This window comes from Pseudonaja textilis, chromosome 18 (assembly GCF_049901715.1).
Source record: "Pseudonaja textilis isolate UNSWEBS1 chromosome 18, rPseTex1.2, whole genome shotgun sequence".
Classification (NCBI taxonomy): Eukaryota; Metazoa; Chordata; class Lepidosauria; order Squamata; family Elapidae; genus Pseudonaja; species Pseudonaja textilis.
In genome coordinates, this window is record NC_142007.1 from 4,534,420 (window position 1) to 4,552,779 (window position 18,360).

An 18,360-nucleotide genomic window follows, 5' to 3' on the forward strand; every position below is an offset into this window, starting at 1 on the left:
AATTCTGCCTCTGCCTACCAGCATCCTCTCCGTGTGTGAAAGAGTAGAGGGCTGTTTAAAACTGAAGCTGTATTTGCTGTGTGAGCAAGAACGAGACAGCAAGGAGCCTGGGTGTGGCTTAGCTCAACTGTTCTGTCCTAAAGCTGCTTGGTGGTGTGAAACTGAAAATCCTCTGCTTGTGTTTTGCATTTGGAACAGATTTCTTTTCAGGTGGGGAGGGGGAGTGGAACTCCTGAGCATCAGAGCGTGTTAATAATAATAATAATAATATATGAAATATTAATGCTCTCATGGGTTATTTTGAAAAATCTTTTCTTAGTGAGCCCCTAGAAGCCAAGAGGGCCATGCATGCCAAATATCAAGTTTGTAGGCTTTTGGAAATGGGATAAATTATAAGTACATGATATAAAGCAATATGTTACCTGCCTTGTAAAGATCTACAATGGAAAGAGGTTTTTTGTTTTTAATGTTTAATGATGTTTTGTTTTGTTTGTTTGTTTGTAAAATCAATAAAACTTGTTTAAAAAAAAAAGTTTGTAGGCTTTAATCATCCTTGCTGCTGTTCTATCCTCTTTTTTTAAGATCACGGTATCTTTCTTTTTATATTGCGGTGACCAAAACTGGATGCTGTATTAAGTTTGGCCTTACTAAGGCATCATAAAGAGCTACTAAAACCTTCACATGATCTTGATTTCATCCCTCTGTTAATGCAGCTTAGGATTGCATTGGCTTTTTGGGCCACATATTTAAGCGATTGTCCAAAGATTGTCCTCTAGCTGTTACTGATGTTAAGCTAAGTTTCATCAAGTCCCATGATGGTGAACCCATATATGGCACGCATGCCACAGGTGGCACGCAGAGCCATTTGTGCTGGCATGTGAGCTGCAGGCAAACTTACTTCACTGCGCATGCGCGCCCCTCACAGCTGGTTTTTGGCCAGTTTGAGGCCTTTTTCGGCCTCCCAAAACCTCGAGGAAGGCTTCCGCAAGCTTTGCAGGCCGAAAACTGGCCCTGTTTTGCACTTCCTGCATATCTGCATGTTTTGCACAGGTTGCATATCTGAGTCATGAAAAAAAAGTTGCGGTTTTTAATTTCCCGCTCCCTCCCTCCTCCCTGTAATTTTGAGCCAGGCACTCAACTTCACTCTTAGGATCTTGGCACGCTAAAAGCAGGGTGTGTTTCAAATACGACCATCAAGGACACCAGAAGCCGGAGCGCCAGGGCTCGCTCTATGGTAAAATTACAGGCGCCGCTATCAAACGCCAACTGAATTTTAATTAAGGAATGGATTTATAAGGCTGCAAGATATTAAAAGATTTTCGGCCAACGATCCGTGGGGAGAAGGGAATTCTTTCAGCTTTCTTTCATTTTTCTTTTATTTTTTTTTGTTGAAAAGGGAAAAAAAAAAAAGAAGGAAAAGAAAATCTCCCAGCGAGGTGTTATCGGCATTCAGCATTTTTATGTCACGCTATTAAAAAGCCAAAACCGGGCCTGAAATTTTCTGGCCTTTGATAATCTTGGAAGGGAAACTCTTAAGGCTCTTCCTGCCTCTTGAAATATCTGCAGATGTTTTAATAGAAAGGGTGGGGGGGAGATGAGGCGCCTTGCATAGCGATGTCCTTGCTTCAAATCCGCAGAGGCTCTGACTTCAGCCGTCGATCTGAATGGATAACGGATGAAGAAGAAGTCCCTGATTTAGGACTGTGTTGTGGTTCACCAGCAGCCGGTGCAAACGGCAGTGGAGTTGGACAACGGGGGACCAGTCCGGGGGTCTGGAGAGGACTCGGACGAGGGTCCTGCGTCTGATGTGGAGATGAGGCCTCTGACTCCAGAGCCTCTGGCGTCTGGGAGCAGTGAGGCAGAGGAACAAGGGGACCCTGTTTTCAGTGCGCGTATGCACAGAGCTGCCAGAAGGCAAGAGCAGCTGAAACAAAAGGAGCGACTTGGGAGCAAGGCTAGGAGGTGAACTGCCCCTCCCCTAAAGGATAAAGGACAGGCAAAGGTAGAGAAACCTTTGCAGGAAGCAAAATCGTTTGCTCTGTTGGATTCAACCTTGAAGCTCTGTGTGGACTTTGTACTTCGTTTTGGCTTGTTAACAGTTAATTTGGGACTTTAGTTGTTGGCAGCAATTCCAAGGAGAGAAAGGTGGGTGCTTATCTTGAGGAACTGTTTGGGACTCATTACGGGCTGGGAATACACGTAATTCCCAGCGTTGAAATAAAACAAGAGGTGTTTGGACTAAGCGTGTGCTTAATTACGTTCTTGGGAAGCTTTGGTCAGAACAGCCTACAACTGGGGGCCCCGTTGCCAAGCATGGCAGTTGTTCAAAGCGAGCCGCGTCCAAACTTACAACCATTTTGCCACAGCTGGTAACTGTGGTAACTGCGAAAAACAGTCGTAAGTCATTTTGTTTCCAGTGCCGCTGTAACTTGGAACAGTCACTAAATGGACTGTTGTAAGTCAAGGACTACGTGTAATTACATGCTGGGTTGTTGGAGGGGAGGGAAGGGTTGGAAGAAAGGCTAAATGGAGAGAATAATAAATGGAGTGGAAGGGAAGGGAGAGGAGAGGAGGGGAGGGCAGGAAGGAAATATAGCCATGTCGATAGGCAAATTGACCCAGGAAGGAAGGAAATGTTCCACCAGCTTAATATAAATGCTTTGCAGCAAAAAGAAAAAAGGGGAAAAAAAAGAAAAAGGAAGGTTTCCTTGTTCTCTCTGTGCCTTTGGGGTGTAATTAACAATAAATCATGCTGAGGGTTACAGCACCCTGTTATTCCATAAATAAAACACTGGGAAAGAACTTTGTCAGGAATGATTTATGTGAAGTGCCGCTCTGAAGTTTATTGTATTTCCATAATAAGGAATCATGGAGCCTATCCGTTTTTTTTTTACCCCATTATCATTTCTAAACACCACACGCCCCTCCGCGCAACCAGAAGCGGTTCCCGCGCATCAGAATCCAGGCGGGACGGATCCCTGGAAAAGTCCAAGTTTTACAGGCCGATTTGGGCTCCCAGCAAAAGAAAACAGGTAACCAACCACTTTTTTCTGGTTGGACAACCTGTCTTTCCAGAGGCCTTTTCAGGCAAGGTGGCCGCTGGCAGGCTTAATATTTCCTTTTTTCAAAAAAGAAAAAGAAAAAGAAAAGAAAAGCCCCAGCTCCTATCCAAGGCAACAGGTAATAAATATAGAGGATAAAGCTGCCACTCACCATCTCTTGCCGAAAAGACCCTCAAATAAAGGGAGGGAAAGGAGAATGAGACTTTCAACTCTGTTGATCTGCTAAATCTGTTCTCTGTCCTATCCTATCCTTTATTCCGCAATCTCTTCTCTTCTGTTCTCTATTCTGTTCTGTTCTATTCTGAGTTCTATTCTTGTGTTCTGTTCTATTCTGTTTTCTGTTCTTGTGTTCTGTTCTATTCTGTGTCTGTTTTGCTGTTCTATTCCTATATTCCTATTCCTTGTTCCTTTGTTCTGTTTCTTTTCTTTTCTATTCTTTTCTGCTCTATTCTACTCTGTTCTATTCTATTCCTGTAATTCTATTCTATTCTATTCTATTCTATTCTATTCTATTCTATTCTATTCTATTCTATTCTATTCTATTCTATTCTATTCCTATTCCTATTCCTATTCCTATTCCTATTCCACTCTATTCTATTCTGCCCTATTCCTATTCTATTCCTATTCTATTCCTATCCTATTCCTATTCTATTCTCCTTGGGAAAACCTATCCCCCCATTTTGAACATGGAAGGCTTTTCTTCCCTGACCCCAAGTTTGAGCCAGGTCCGTGAGCTGGTCTGGCTTAACTGAACTGCTGGGTCTAAACTATTCAGAAAAGAAAGATAATTTGGGGATTATTTTTCTGAGGATTCACGAGCCGCCCCCTAAGCGAAAGAACCCAATTCCCAAGGTGAAAAACGCACCGCCTAAGAGGGGATAATCCAGGGTGTGATCACAAGTTACTGAACTCTCAATTTCAGTTCCCGAGAAGTCAGGGACTTCTTGTCCCACACAAGAGCAGGGGGCCGGCCCATTAAAAAGCTGCAAAGAAGCCCGTGTCAGCCTGGGAAGCCATTTTATTGCTTGAAAGCTTCGAGGCTGCCCCATTCAGGGCCTGGGAATCTGGGAGGGGAGGATTTCCTAGTGAAGTAGAAGGTTAGACACAACAACATTCCTTTCTCAGAGAGTCAAGGACAAGTCGCCCTGCACCTGAAGAGGAATGTCTGGAGCAGGGGTCCCCAAACTTGGCAACCTTAAGACTTGTGGACTTCAATGCTCAGCTATGCTGGCTGGAGAATTCTGGGAGTTGAAGTCCACCAGTCTTAAAGTTGCCAGGTTTGGAGACCTCTGGTCTGGAGGGATGTCAAGATATGATTGGGCCATGTGGTGGACTGATGGATGCAGGGGATGGGTCTTTGATTTCTCTTTTGGGAAGGGAAAACCCGGAACGCTTGGATTTGGGTTTTCCCAAATGTGCCAATATGACAACTCTAATAAAATGGAACCTTGAGGAAATGATTGTTTGGAGTTGACTGATTGGAACACTGACACTTGTCAGCGTTCCAGAAAACCTCAACTCCCCCCAATAACTCCGAGAGAGATATCTTCTCAAAGGTTCCTTTTATTAGAGTAGTAAACTGGCACATCTCGGAAATCCCGAATCTGAAAGTTCTGAGTTTCCCTTCAATAAGTAAAATATTACAATTCCACCCCCTGCACCCATCATTTCATCACATGCCCCGATCACTTGAAGTATCTCCTCACCCAGGTGTCGAAATAACATGACCTTGAATTAGAAAAAGAATGTTATTATGTCTAACCATATAAACTCCAAGAAATCCCCCCTCCCTTCTCATTTTCCCAGGCTCAAGAATGTGGCAGCGTGGAAGTTTCTGGTCCTAATATGACTTCTAAAGCTGACACCCCCTGGGATGTGGGGGGCGGGGGAGGGAGCAGAGGAACTCAGTTAGAATGTCTGAAACGTTTATTTCCGGAAAGGCGGAAGCTGGCTTACTGTGTTGAGTGCGTTGAGGGTGGTGTCATCCCGGGAAGCCGCCACACAGCCATCTTCCGTCGAACCGCCGTCGCACATCCCTGCGAAAGCCGCCATGCTCCTTTGAGGCCAAAAAGGAAATTTGGATTTCAGCAGGTGACAACCAGTCTTCAAGGCGAAGCAAGCAGAGCCAAAACAATATTGACGGATATTTTTTTCACCAGGCTGAGCCGCCCAGCTTAAAGCAGGGATTACAGGCAATCCTCGACTTATGACCACAACGGAGAACAGAATTTCAGTCGCTGAGTGAGACAGGGTTTAATGGAGTCATTCCCGATTTTATGACCCTTTTTTGCTACCATTAAGGGAATCTGTATGAATGGTTGTAAGTTGAGACTCCCTGTAGTGGCAGTGCAGTGGTTACAATGCAGTACAGGTAGTCCTCAACTTACAACAATTCATTTAGTGACCGTTCAGAGTTACAACGGTGCTAAAAAAAGGGGCTTATGGCCGTTATTCCTACTTACGACCTTTGTAGCAGGAGCATGTGATCAAAATTCAGATGCTTGGTAACTAGTTTATACTTACGACCACGGCTGGGTCCCAGGATCCCCTTTTACAACCTTCTCATGAGCTAAGTCCACGGGGAAGCCAGATTCACTTAACCACTGCGTTACTCATTTAACAATGGCAATGATTCACTTAACAACCGTGGCAACAAAAAGTCATAAAATGGGGCAAAACTCACTTAACAAATGCTTAACTAAGAAATATAAATTTGGGGGCTCAATTGTGGTCATAACTTGAGGGCTGCCTGTATTGCAGGCTAATTCTGCCCATAGCCTAGAGTTTGATTCTCAGTAGCTCACAGTTGACTCAGCCTTCCATCCTTCCAAGTTCATAAAATGAGGACCCAGATTGTTGGAGGCAAGAGGCTGACTCTGTAAACTGTTTAAAGAGGGCTGTAAAGCACTGTGAAGCAGTATATAAATATAGGTGCTATTGCTATCTTCCTTCTTTCCTTCCTTCCTTCCTTCCTTCCTTCCTCCCTCCCTCCCTCCCTCCCTCCCTCCCTCCCTCCCTCCCAGTGGTTAGGATGTGGTATTGCAAGCTAACTCTGCCCACTGCCATCAGTTCGATCCTCACTGGCTCAAGGTCAACTCAGCCTTCCATCCCTCTGGGGACCCAGATTGTTGCAAAAGGCTGACTTTGTAAACTGCTTAAAGAGGCTGTAAAACACTGTGAAGCGGTATATAAGTCTAAGTGCTATTGTTATCTTCTTTCCTTCTTCCCTCCCTCTCTCCCTCCCTCCTTCCTTCATTCCCAGTGGTTAGAATGCAGTATTGCAAGCTAACTCTGCCCCCTGCCAGCAGTTCGATCCTGATCAGCTCAAGGTCGACTCAGCCTCCCGTCCTTCCGAGGTGGGTAAAACGAGGACCCAGATTGTCGTGGGGCAAAAGGCTAACTCTGTAAACTGTTTTGAGGGGACTGTCAAGCTCTGCGAAGCGGTATATAAGTCTACGCTCTATTGCTAAGACAGTGCCCGCTTCTGAAACGAAACAAAAAGGGGGGGGGAAACTGGCTTCTTGGAGACACCCCAGTGCGGCCCAGCTCTCTTTCTGAAAATGGATCCAGGCTTTCCAAGCTTCCTCACTAATCTGAAGAAAACGTGGCTGCTTTGGAGGTGCATTCGTGCGCGGATGCGCCAAGCAGGGGTCCAACTTTAAAAAGGAAGAGCAGAGGGGGCGCCCGGTCGGTTTGGGTTTGCACGAGGTCCTCAGCGGGCCAATTTCTGAACGTGATTGACTCGCGATTACCTCGCCGCCCGCAGGTACATCAGCAGGTCGCAATCGTTCACCCCGGGCATCCAGACTAGCTCTTCGTGACGCGTCACCGCGTCCCCATCTCCGGAAGGGAAGGGCTGCAGCTCAGGGAGCTTGGCCTGGAAAGAAGACGGAAGATAAATCGGAGAACTTCTCCCCTCCCTTCACACCGACTCCTGACACAAACTTTTCAAGTTGAGAAAGTCTAAGGAAAAGCTGCTCTATTCTATTCTATTCTATTTTCTATCCTATCCTATTTTCTATTCTATTCTTTATTCTATTTTCTATCATATCCTATCCTATTTTCTATTCTATTGTCTAGTCTATTCAATTCTATTCTCTATTCTATTCTATTTTCTATCCTATCTATCCAACCTATCCCATTCCATATTCTATTCTATTCTATTTCTATTCTGTTCTTTATTCTATTTTCTATCCTATCCTATTTTCTATCCTATCTATCCTATCCTATCCCATTCCATATTCTATTCTATTTCTATTCTGTTCTTTATTCTATTTCCTGTTCTATCCTATATTCTATTCTATTCTATTCTATTCTATTCTATTCTATTCTATTCTATTCTATTCTATTCTATTCTATTCTATTTTCTATCCTATCCTATTTTCTATCCTATCTATCCTAACCTATCCCATTCCATATCCTATCCTATCCTATCCCTATCCCTACTCCTACACCTACTCCTATTCTCTATTCTACTAGCTCGATACCCGTGCTTCGCTATGAAACTATGCTTACATAATCCATCTCATCCTGGGTGCCCTTTCTCTCTCTCTCCCCCACCCCGTCTCTCTTTTTTGAACTATTACCATCTGCCAGATGGTACAGGACAATAAAAACAAGGACAAATAGGCTGGAAAACAGCTTCTATCCCAGGGCAGGAGCTCTGTTGAATTCTACTGCAATGTTAATGCAATATCAGGGATTCAACTGTATAGAATGAGAAGGATGTGTGCTTGTGTTTTTATTTTTATAGTTGTAATGTACACTGGCATTTAATTTCGTTGCACGAGGTGCAAGACAATAAACTGAACTAAACTGAATTGAATGGAACTAAAACTAAACTAAAACTAAAACTAAACTAAAGCTAAACTAAAACTAAACTAAAACTAAAACTAAACATAAACATAAATCAAAACTAAACTAAACTAAGCTAAAACTAAAGTTTTTCATGTCTGTTGCACTATGGGGCAAGGGTGTCAAACTCAATTTCATTGAGGTCGCATCAGGACTGTGGCTGACCTCAGAGGTGGGGGGGGTAGGTGGGTGTGGCCAACAGGATGGGCGTGGCCAGCTTGACGCTACTCCCCAAACTGCTGGCATGTTTCCTCTTCCCACTGGGTAGACCAGGGCTGAAGTGACGCAGGCTGGCCTCTTACATTTTCCAACATCTGACTACATGGCGGGCTGGATCTGGCCAGTGGTCCTTGTGGTTGACACCCTTGCGCTACAGGGTTGCCCAGAGTCGTTTGGCATCACTTGAAACTTTTGAGACTGGACTCCCATCTGTCAGAAATGGTGTCAGGTCTCCTGCTTGGGCAGCGGGTTGGACTAGATGACCTACAAGGTCCCTTCCAACTCTGATTATCTGTTATGTGGCATCAAGTTGAATATTACGAACGAGTTAATTAGGCTACCAGCCAACACCGTTTCCTTCAAACGCTACCATGGGTGCAATGGCTTTTTGTGTAGAAACTGCACAGTGATGCGATGCTCGGGGCAACCTTACCTGGTGGCTGGGCCCAACCCGGATTTCTCCTTGGGTGCTGTTCAGCCTCCTGCAAATTAAAGACACAGAAGGGTTAGTCAGATCACCCAGACTGGGCCGTTCTGACCCACACCCTTTTCCAACAAATCCAACACAATCCAAAAGGAACAGAAACCTTTTAATGCTTCTGCAAAATAATTAGCTGTGATAAGCACAAGCCTTGCCACACTGTGCGAGACAAAAAGACAACAGACAAGAAATGATTTGCAATACAAGAATCTTCAAATGCAAACTCAGGATACTGGAATGTCCACGAGGCTGGAGTCTCAAAACGTTTTTGCCTTCTGCAAAGAACATTCGTTTCACACCTGGGTTTTATCTGCTTGAAGGAGGGGCCATTACCTTGCAGCCTTACTCCCGAGTCGCCCATGCTGTTGTAACTGCTGTTTCCTATGAGCAATCCTGTGTGCACACGCACTGGGCCCAGTCTCCTCAGGAACCTCCTCATCGCTGCTGTCAGCCCCCACAATCTCGGAAGGCAGCAGCCCACTCCCTAGGGGTCCTGGCTCCTCACCTGAGTCCTCGCTCTCCTCACCTTCCGCACCTGCTGCTGGCTAACCACAACAATCCTCTACTTCAAGAGCAGGAAAGCTGCAGCCCCCCCAGATGTCAACTGACTACAATTCCCAGAAGCCCTCACCCCACAGGAGCTGTGTTGCTGGAGGAATGCTAGAGATGTCCCATGAGCAGCGCTTGAGCGAATCGTCCTCCTGCTACATGTCACTGGAACAGGAGAAAGCTAGGTTACTTCCCAAGGAGGCTCACAGCGGTGCAACGAAGCCGCTATCGGTGGACATGTGCTGGTTAGAAGGTGATGGGGAACAGCGCATGATCCTTGGGCTTTAACATTCAGGAAGGGGAAGGGGAGGAAAGGAAAAGAGAAAGGAAAGGAAGGAAAAGAGAAGGAAAAGAGAAGGAAAGAAAAGGAAAGGAAAGGAAAGGAAAGGAAAGGAAAGGAAAGAGAAGGAAAGGAAAAGGAAAGGAAAGGAAGAAGAGGGAAGGGAAGGGGGAGATAGGGAGGGAGAGGAAGAGGGTAGAAGAAGGGGAAGGGTTCTAGAGCAGATCCACTGAAACATTATGACCAATCTGTCCTTGGGGGTCACTGTTCGGGGTCATCTATTCTGACCCGAAAGCTGCTACTCCTAAATAAGATCACGTTTCTTCCGTTTGGTTCGGCAGACACTCAACTGTGGGCTCCTCCTTGCTCTCTGAGCTTGTTGGCTTTCTTGCAGACGTTTCATGACCCAACTAGGGAACAATATCCATGCACTGATCCTCACATCCCTGCATGGATGATGTTACCCGAGTTGGGTCACGAAACGTCTTGCAAGCAAACCCGCACGGCTCAGAGAGCACCGAGACCCCCCCCAATAGTTTAACCCCGAGTTACAAATATTCTCTTCTACGGATAGTGAACCTCCTGCCCCCATTTCGAAGCCCCACGTTCTAAACCCAAGAAATAATCCTGCCCCAGGCCTTCTGCCTCAGTTGCACGAAATCCAGCGGCAAGGAAAAAGGTCTTAATGCTTCAAGGCCAGTTTATTATTATCTTTATCGTCGGAGTACAACATGTGTACCGTGAGAGTGGCTGAGCCTCCCTTCGTGCACCCCCGCTCCCCGCCTAACACAACTCACAGAGAGGACCGAAGCCCCTAACCCGGTCTCAATCTTATGACGCCATGTGACCTTGTGGCATAACATGCCAGCCTGCAAGTCTATCCTACGATGTTGACAGGAAAGTTTATTTTCCGTTCAGGAGCCCTGACAGCCCATGGGTCGAAACTCTTCTTCAGCCTGTGGGTGCGCCTGGCGATGCTTCCCTAATCTCCTTCCGCTTCTAAGGCCGCGAGCCCTAGCGAGGTCATCTAGCGGTATCAGGGAACAGCCCACGATCGTTTGTGCTGTGCTCACCGCCCTCTGCAATATCTATTTATTCCGACTGCTAGCACCAGACCAACCTTTAATTTGGGGGGTGAGAAAAACCCCCTTTTCTCTTGTGCTATGCCGGATTGATTTCAAAATGGCAACGTTAGCAACTCTCCAGTCTTATTTTTTTCTCTCTCTCCTCTCTCTCTCTGGAAATTCACGGTGAGGCAAGAAAGGGGAAAGCTGGATTATTATGTAAAGAGGGAGAAAGGGAGGGAGGGAAGGAGGGCTAAAAAATAAAAAGCCACCGCAAGAATAGAAACCGATGTTCCCGCAGACCAAGCAAGCTAGGTGTAATGTCATCTTTTTCTTCAGGTCTGTCTCTTTTCTTCCACCGCTGGCTGAGAGCGAGGAAAAACACGCCGGCCTTTTCTTCCCCGACACCTTCGGGGACAATGGCTCTCTGCCCAGGAAAGCCTCACATGACAAGAGCAAGCAAAACACAAAAAAACAACCCCCACACAACAAAAACGAAACAAGACACACACACACACACCCCTTTCCTTGTGATCTTCTTCGGCAGGGATGGAAAAAAAAAAGGCTGGGATTTTTAGATGTTGCCTTGGAGCCGAGGAAGGAATGGAGCCGAGAGACAAGGGAGCATATAAATTGTGTCCTATTGCATTTAGGTGCATTTATGGTGATGTGTTCTGGTGCATTTATGACTGCAGGAAGTACGACTTCAGCAACAGAGGGTCAAGGCCTGGAACGCACTACTACCTGACTCCGTTGTTACATCCTCAAACACACACCCCCCTCAAACTTTAACCTTAAACTATCCACTATTGACCTCACCCCTTTCCTTCTTAAAAAAAAAATAAAAATAACAAAACTTTTATTGAAAATTAACATATGAAAATTTATACCAATATATCTATAAAAAAAGTATGTCGATACATTTCATCATTGTTTTCTTGCCAGTACAATCAATATGATAAATACGGTTAATGCTTGACAGTTAATAGTAATATTATTAATAATAGCTAATAATCTGTTAATATTAATAAAATCAGTAATTCAAATATACCGGTCAGTAAATCAAAAAGTATAAAGTTAGCACTAAATAACTATCTATCTATCTATCTATCTATCTATCTATCTATCTATCTATCTAAAGAAAATCAGGTATAAAACTATATAGTCTATGCATTAAACTCTATATTCTATAACGACCTCAGCCCTTTCCTAAGAGATCTATAAGGGGCGTGCATAAGTGCACCATCGTGCCTCCCGTCCCTGTCCTATTGTCCCCATTGATTCGTACCTGTTTCCTGTATTCCTATTCATGTTTATACTTATACCTATTATTTTGTGATTGATTGACAAATCAAATAAATAAATAAATAAATAAAATACGTTACATTGCATTTTTAGCACCGCCGTTCTCATAGACGTGACCTCCGCCCCCTCCCCACCTGGGCTAATAAGCGAAAGCAAAATGAGACGTGCTCCAAAGAGAAACAGGATGTCTTGTATTCGCAAGGCTGGGAAAAACTAGGATTTATTTGTTTTTTTGGGAAAGGTCCCTGGAAAATACAGGTAGTCCTTGATTTATGACAGTTCGCTTAGTAACTGGTCGAAGTTTCAACGGCACTGAATAAAAGTGACTGATGTCCACTTACAACTGGGGCAGTGTCCCCATGGTCACCTGATTTATATTTGGATGCTTAATAACTGACTCGCATTTATGACGGTTGCAGTGTCCTGGGGGTCATGCAATCTCATTTTGCGACCTTCTGACGTGCAACAGGGAAGCTAGATTCACTTTAACAATCGTGTGACTAACTTAACAACCGCAGTGATTCACTGAACAACCATGGCAAGAAACGTCGTAAATCGGGGCAATCTGACCAAGGTTTCCTGAGACTGTAATTAAGCACACACTTAGTCCAAACAACTCTTCTTTTATTTCAACGCAGGGAATTATGTGCATTCCCAGCCCGTAAATAGTCCCCCGAGATAAGCACCCACCTTTCTCTCCTTTGAATCGCTGTCAACAACTAAAGTGCTAAATTAACTGTTAAAAAAACCAATCGAAGTACAAAGTCCGCACCAAACAGAGGGAACGACTTTGCACCTTTATACCTGATGGGAAGGGCAATCACCTCCCAGCCTTACTCCCGAGTCGCCCCTTTTGTTTCAGCTGCTCTCACCTTCTAGCAGCTCTGCGCATACGCGCACTGGGAACAGGCTCCCTTGGCTCCTCTGCCTCGCTGCTGCCAGACTCCGGAGGCTCCGAAGTCAGCACCCCACTCCCAGATGGTCCTGGCCCCATCTCTGCATCGGATGCAGGACCCTCATCTGAGTCCTCTCCAGACTCCCAGACTGGTCCCCGTTCTTCCCCACCTTCCGATCCCGCTGCCGTCTGCACAGGCTGCCGACGAACCACAACCAACATTCTTAACAAATTTCTCATTTAGCAACATAAAATTTCGGACTCAAGCGTAGTCCTAAAGGATGAGGACTACCTGTAACATTTCCTGCCAGGAAGGATGTGCCCAGATTTAGGGGTCACGTTTTGCTTCTCAAGTGTTTTGGAAGCGCTCCAACTTTGGGGGGTGGGGGGAATGCATGAAGAGAAGGGGGCAGGCTAATTCTGTGTTCCTCAAATGCCTGCTGGTGCCACCTTGTCGGGCTGGGGATGCTGGGGGATGCAGTCCCATGCCTGTAGGCAGAAAGAAAGAGAGAAAGCTGGATGGGTCTGGAAGAGGAGGAGGAAGAGCGGGCATCGTGGGAAATGCACGCAGGAAGGAAAAATAGCACGGCAAGAGAACGGCAAGAGGCCTGTTGTATCTGCATGTGTGAAGGGAACGGGGGGAAGGAGATGACGTTTCCCCCACCTCACAGGGTTGTCGTCGTGGGGGGAAATAGGAGAAGGAAGGAACATTCGCTATCGTTAGACCCACAGACATTATGCAACCAACCCAAAAGAGAACAAAAAGCACCACGATCGGCGTAACTGCAAGACTAACATCAGACCAACAATCAAGTAAACAATATCCCAGTCAAGAAACTGCCAAAGAGCCATCAGTAAACAGCCCAAATTAAAGAACCTCTAAGGCCATCTCCCTCAACACTACTAACAGGGCAAGAAGCTGAAAACAAACCTCATTCCTCACTTACTCCGGCACTGATGATGTTACCTAGTTGGGTAATGAAACGTCTGCCTTCAGAAAGCAAGCCAGCTCAGGTAGCACCACCTCAATCTGATTTTCTCAGCAGGTGCCACGGAAGATGAAGACCTGTCTCGCAGGTAGATGCTTTCCTGGCACGAATTGTGGAAGAGGAAAACGGGGGGGGGGGGTGAAGGGGTGGGGGTTGCAGCTTGTGGTAGTGGGCAGCATCTTTTGGCCCTGATGTGATCCCAGACGGATCATTCGACCTCGAGGCCAATCGGTTGATCTGGGAAATGAGGTCAGGCCGAGCCACATCCAGAGTTGGTGCGCTGTATTTCGAACTCGCAGCTCCTGGGACTTCACCCCCACCAGCCATCATCAGCCAAGGAACAGGGGGAAAAAAAAGAGACTCACCACGAACAAAACAAACAAACCCCAAAACCAAATGCTTTTACTAATTTCCCACCTGGGACAGTTTCAAAGGGACTGAAAAACAATAAACAGCACCACGAAAAGCCATTTTTCCCAATAGAGGAGAGAGAGAGAGAGAGAGAGAGAGAGAAAGAGAGAGAGAGAGAGAGAGAGAGAGAGGAAGAGAGAGGAAGAAGAGAGAGAGAGAGAGAGAGAGAGAGGAGAAAGAGAAGAAAGAGAGAGAGAGAGAGAGAGAGGAAGAGAGAGAGAGAGAGAGAAGAAAGAGAGAGAGAGAGAGAGAGATGATATAAACCAGAGGCATTATTTATTATTATTAGTGCAATATTAATGCAATATCGGGGGTTCCAATTCAATGTATAGAAGGCGTGAAGGATGTGTGTTTGTGTTTTTATTTTTTTATAGCTTATAATGGACATCGAAGATGGTCAATTTATTTTGTTGTACGAGGTGCAATGACAAATAAAGTAAGACAAACTATTGTTTGTTTATTTATTATTATTTATTATTTTAAAAACCGCGAGAGGAATTTTTTTTTTGGTGCGGTCTCCGTAGAGAAATGCACAGGATTTATTAATTGACGTATTAATTAATTCATTCGTTCATTCATTCATTCTGGGGGCGCGGAAAAGGATGCGGGGGAGGAAAACAAGAGGGAAGCGGGAGAGGGGTTTCGGCGGAAGAGTGGGCGCGGGATGCGAAATCCAACACCAAAGGGGGGGAGGAGGGAAAAAAAGCGATGCCACAAAAGTGGTGCCATGGCAACCCCCAACTTAATATTTCAGCCCTTTTCTCCAGCCGCAGCGGATTAAATATAATGACAAGATGTTTCCCCCAGCCTACCCGCTTTGGAAGGAGGAGGAGAATGGGGGGGAGGAGGGGGGAGGGAGAGAGAGGGAGGGGGGGGGTTGGAAGAAAAAAAAAGAGGAAGCAACCTGTTGCCATGGCAACGTTGTCGCCTATCAAATAACCACGGGGGCTGGACAGGCTGGGCCGCAAAAGGAATATCAAAAAGGAGAGGGAGGGAGGGAGGGAGGGAGGGAGGGGAGGGCCTCCCCTCCCACCGGGACATGGGAGGGGTGAAGAGGAAGGGGCACTCCACCTGGAGGGGTTGCTTTTCGGGGGAAGGGGAATTAAAGGGGAGGAGGCAGGAAGCTTTGATCGCCAATGGTCAACCAAATCTCCTTGAGCCCGTTTTGGGAAGCAGGGAGAGAGCTTGGGCCCAATTGGCCCATTTCACAGAAGGGTCCACCAAGTCTGCAGCAGAGGCCCAGAAAGCTTGCAGCCTCCTTTAATCCTGGGGGGAGGGAGAGAGGCCAAACCGACAAACACCGATGCTTCCGTTGTAACACTGAGGCGATGGGGCTCACCTGAAGCAGGTGAGACCCTCGTTTCTTGGGGTGGGGGTGGGGAAAGGGGGTTTCCCGGCTGCTGTCTGTTGGCATACAGTGCTGGAATGCTCCCAGGGACCGAACGGTGGATGCACGACGCAAGGATGCCCCCGTTTCTCCCTCCCCGCCCCATCCAGGCTGCATGGCAACCTTGTGGGTCCCACACCTGGCCTGCGCATTGGACGTGCAAACGCTTCCGTTTTTACAGGAGGAGAAACTGAGGCCGACACAACCTTCTCCCTCTCTCTCTCTGTGTGTTTATCTGTGTTTCTTTCTATTTCTTTCCTAGGGGGTTGCAATGACACAACCAGCAACGCAAAAGCCAAGCGTGCTGTATCCCCAACCAGGATTTCGGCAAAGCAGAGCAATCTGGACATCAGACGGTGGGAGATTCCCAGAGGAATTCTGGGAATGGGATTCCTTCAAATATGCAGGAATTCCTTTGGGGGGGGGGTGTTTCGTGGCATCAGCCTGGATGAAAACTGTCCTCAGGATTGAATGCACAAGGATGAAACTAAACCTACTTGTGGCCGGTGTTATTCCGGGGTAAAGTTGTTGGAAATGAAGCAACCATTGCCTCCTTAACACTAAACGTTACGGTTATTAAATTATAAAATGAAACAAATACTTTATCCAAATCGGGAACTATAAGCCGTCTGCTGTGCAAAATTTTACTGCTTGTCCATACAGACCTTGTTGGTCTTCCTGAGCCCCCCACTTTTTTGGGGGGGGGGAGAGGGGGGCAAAGAGACCAACATTTGATCTTCTGCAAAATTGGAATAATTTTGAGCCTCCATTTCTCCGCAAATTCGCTTCTCAACCCTGGTTGAAAGCCAGGAATTTTGCTTTCGGGATGAATTTTAATTTCGCCCCAACACAAAACAGGTGACATTTAACCCCCCCACCCACAAAATAGGGTTATGAAACAAAATTCTCCCCAAAAAGAGATGATCAGAATTAGCCAGAGGAGGTAAAAGATCTGATTTTGGCTTTTCCAGGTCGCAGGTATCCTTCTGGATAAAAATCCCGCTTTTCCGAATGCTTCTCTCATTATCCCGCTCTCCTCCCGTTCGCGGGATGTGACCAACTTCATCGGAGTTGATGCCAGAAAGTGGGCAAAAAAGGATGGTCAGGGCAAAAAAACGGTTGCCGTGGCATTTCCTGGGCTCACGCACTTGCTAAACCAAATGGCTTGGGGAGCGAAGCCACAATGAGCGCACACAGCCTGCCGAAGCAAAGCAAACCACGGGATGGCTTAGCCATAAAAAGAAAGTAATCCCGACGCAGAAAAGGGTTACATAGAAGTAGTGTGGTTGCAGAAAATGGGGGAAGGAGGGAGGAACAAGAGTTTGGATCCCTTCCCCAAATATCCTCCCCCTTCCCCCCCCCGCTCTGGACCTCAACTCAGTTTCTGACCGTCTGGATTCTGGAGCTAACAGCAAATCTTGAGCAAAAATACATTAGCGTTTGAAAGAAGGCAATCTCTCTTTTCTCTCTCTCTCCCTCTCCCCAAACACACACACACACACACACACACACATATATATATATCCGGACAATTGCAAAAAAATAATAATAGATAACTCCATTTAAGATGCGTCACGGTGGATGGGAAGAGAATATAAGAGGAGCCAAGGAGAGGGACGCAACACGTCGGCATCCTAAAGCCCTACCTACCCACCAGGTAACTGGTCCCAAAGCTATACCTCCCGATTTAAAAGTTTCGCCTTGAGGACTAGAAACTTGGCTTTCGTTAGCTGCCCCAAACATTCCCAACTCCACGCAGCCCCCCAAAAGCCGCCAGGATCAATACCCCACAGTAACAATCTGGCTGCCTCTTAAGTTACTTGTCTCGGGACGGGATGGGTGGTCTCGTGAGGACTTTCCCCCCCCACCCCCAATTCTAGGGGGGGAAGCCTCCCCCCCACTCAAGTCCCCCCCCCGCCGCCCTCCACTCCGGAGCCCGTCCAGGCAAGCCAGCCAGCCAGCTAAGCAAGCAAGCAGACAGGCATGTTGGGCTGTCAAGAATCGTCCCGTCCCTCTTGCACCGGCAGCCAATGGCGACGGCTCTACGGAGCCTCCTCCCGCCCCTTTCGGAGGACCCCCCCCATACACACACACCTCCTCCTACCAGCCCTTGCAACCGGGACGGAGCAGGTGGGCTCGGGGGGGCTGACTGGAGCCCCCTGGCAGGAGGAAGAGGAGGAAAGCCGCGGGGGAGAGGGACGGTTTGGAAGGAGCTGCCGGGCACGTTGGCAGCTGCCAAGTCCCATCCTTGGACACGCAAACAGGGCTGGGAAAGGCAAGAGGGGTGGGAAGAAGCCCCTCTCGACCAATCCCTCCTCCCGGGCCGGCCAGCCCCCCCCTCCAATCCCCATATGTTACCCCCCCCGCCCGCTACCCCGGTCTGCCTACCTGAAGGGGCCAAACAGGTCATCCATGACAGTGACAGCTTCGGCCGGGGGCGCTGCGGTGATGCTACCTGACCTTGCCGCCTCTCTGTGGCCCTCCAGGAAAGGAAAGACCCCCCCAAAAATAAAAACCCCAGGAAAAAAAGGAAGAAGCAGAAGGAAGGGGGGAGAGAGAGTCCGCCTGCTCCTCGCCCCCTCCCCAGCCAACTAATCAAAATGGAGGCCCATGCAGTTCTCAGGAGGTAGAACCCGGGCAGAGCTTTCGCCCGAGCTCGTGCGTTGACCTCGGCACCCGCACGCAGGACGCAAAAACTTCGCCCTTAAAGACTGACAGCACTGAGCATGTGCTGTGACCCCCCCCCCTCCTCCTCCTTCCTCGTCCTCCTCCTCCTCCTCCTCCTCCTGTTTCCGTAAATAAAGCACCGCCAACGGAGGCAGGGGGAGGGCTGCAGCACCACCAGCAGCCCAGCACAAGCGCAG

General features: G+C 47.2%; 1 protein-coding gene across 1 annotated transcript in view; it reads right to left on the reverse strand.

The window, feature by feature from the left end:
* RERE (arginine-glutamic acid dipeptide repeats) overlaps positions 1 to 18,360 on the reverse strand; it is a 203,985-nt gene that overhangs the window by 54,081 nt on the left and 131,544 nt on the right. Inside the window, 3 exon segments of the mRNA XM_026715844.2 lie at positions 5,019 to 5,118; positions 6,815 to 6,939; positions 8,569 to 8,617. Coding sequence (XP_026571629.2) covers positions 5,019 to 5,118; positions 6,815 to 6,939; positions 8,569 to 8,617 — 274 coding nt within the window.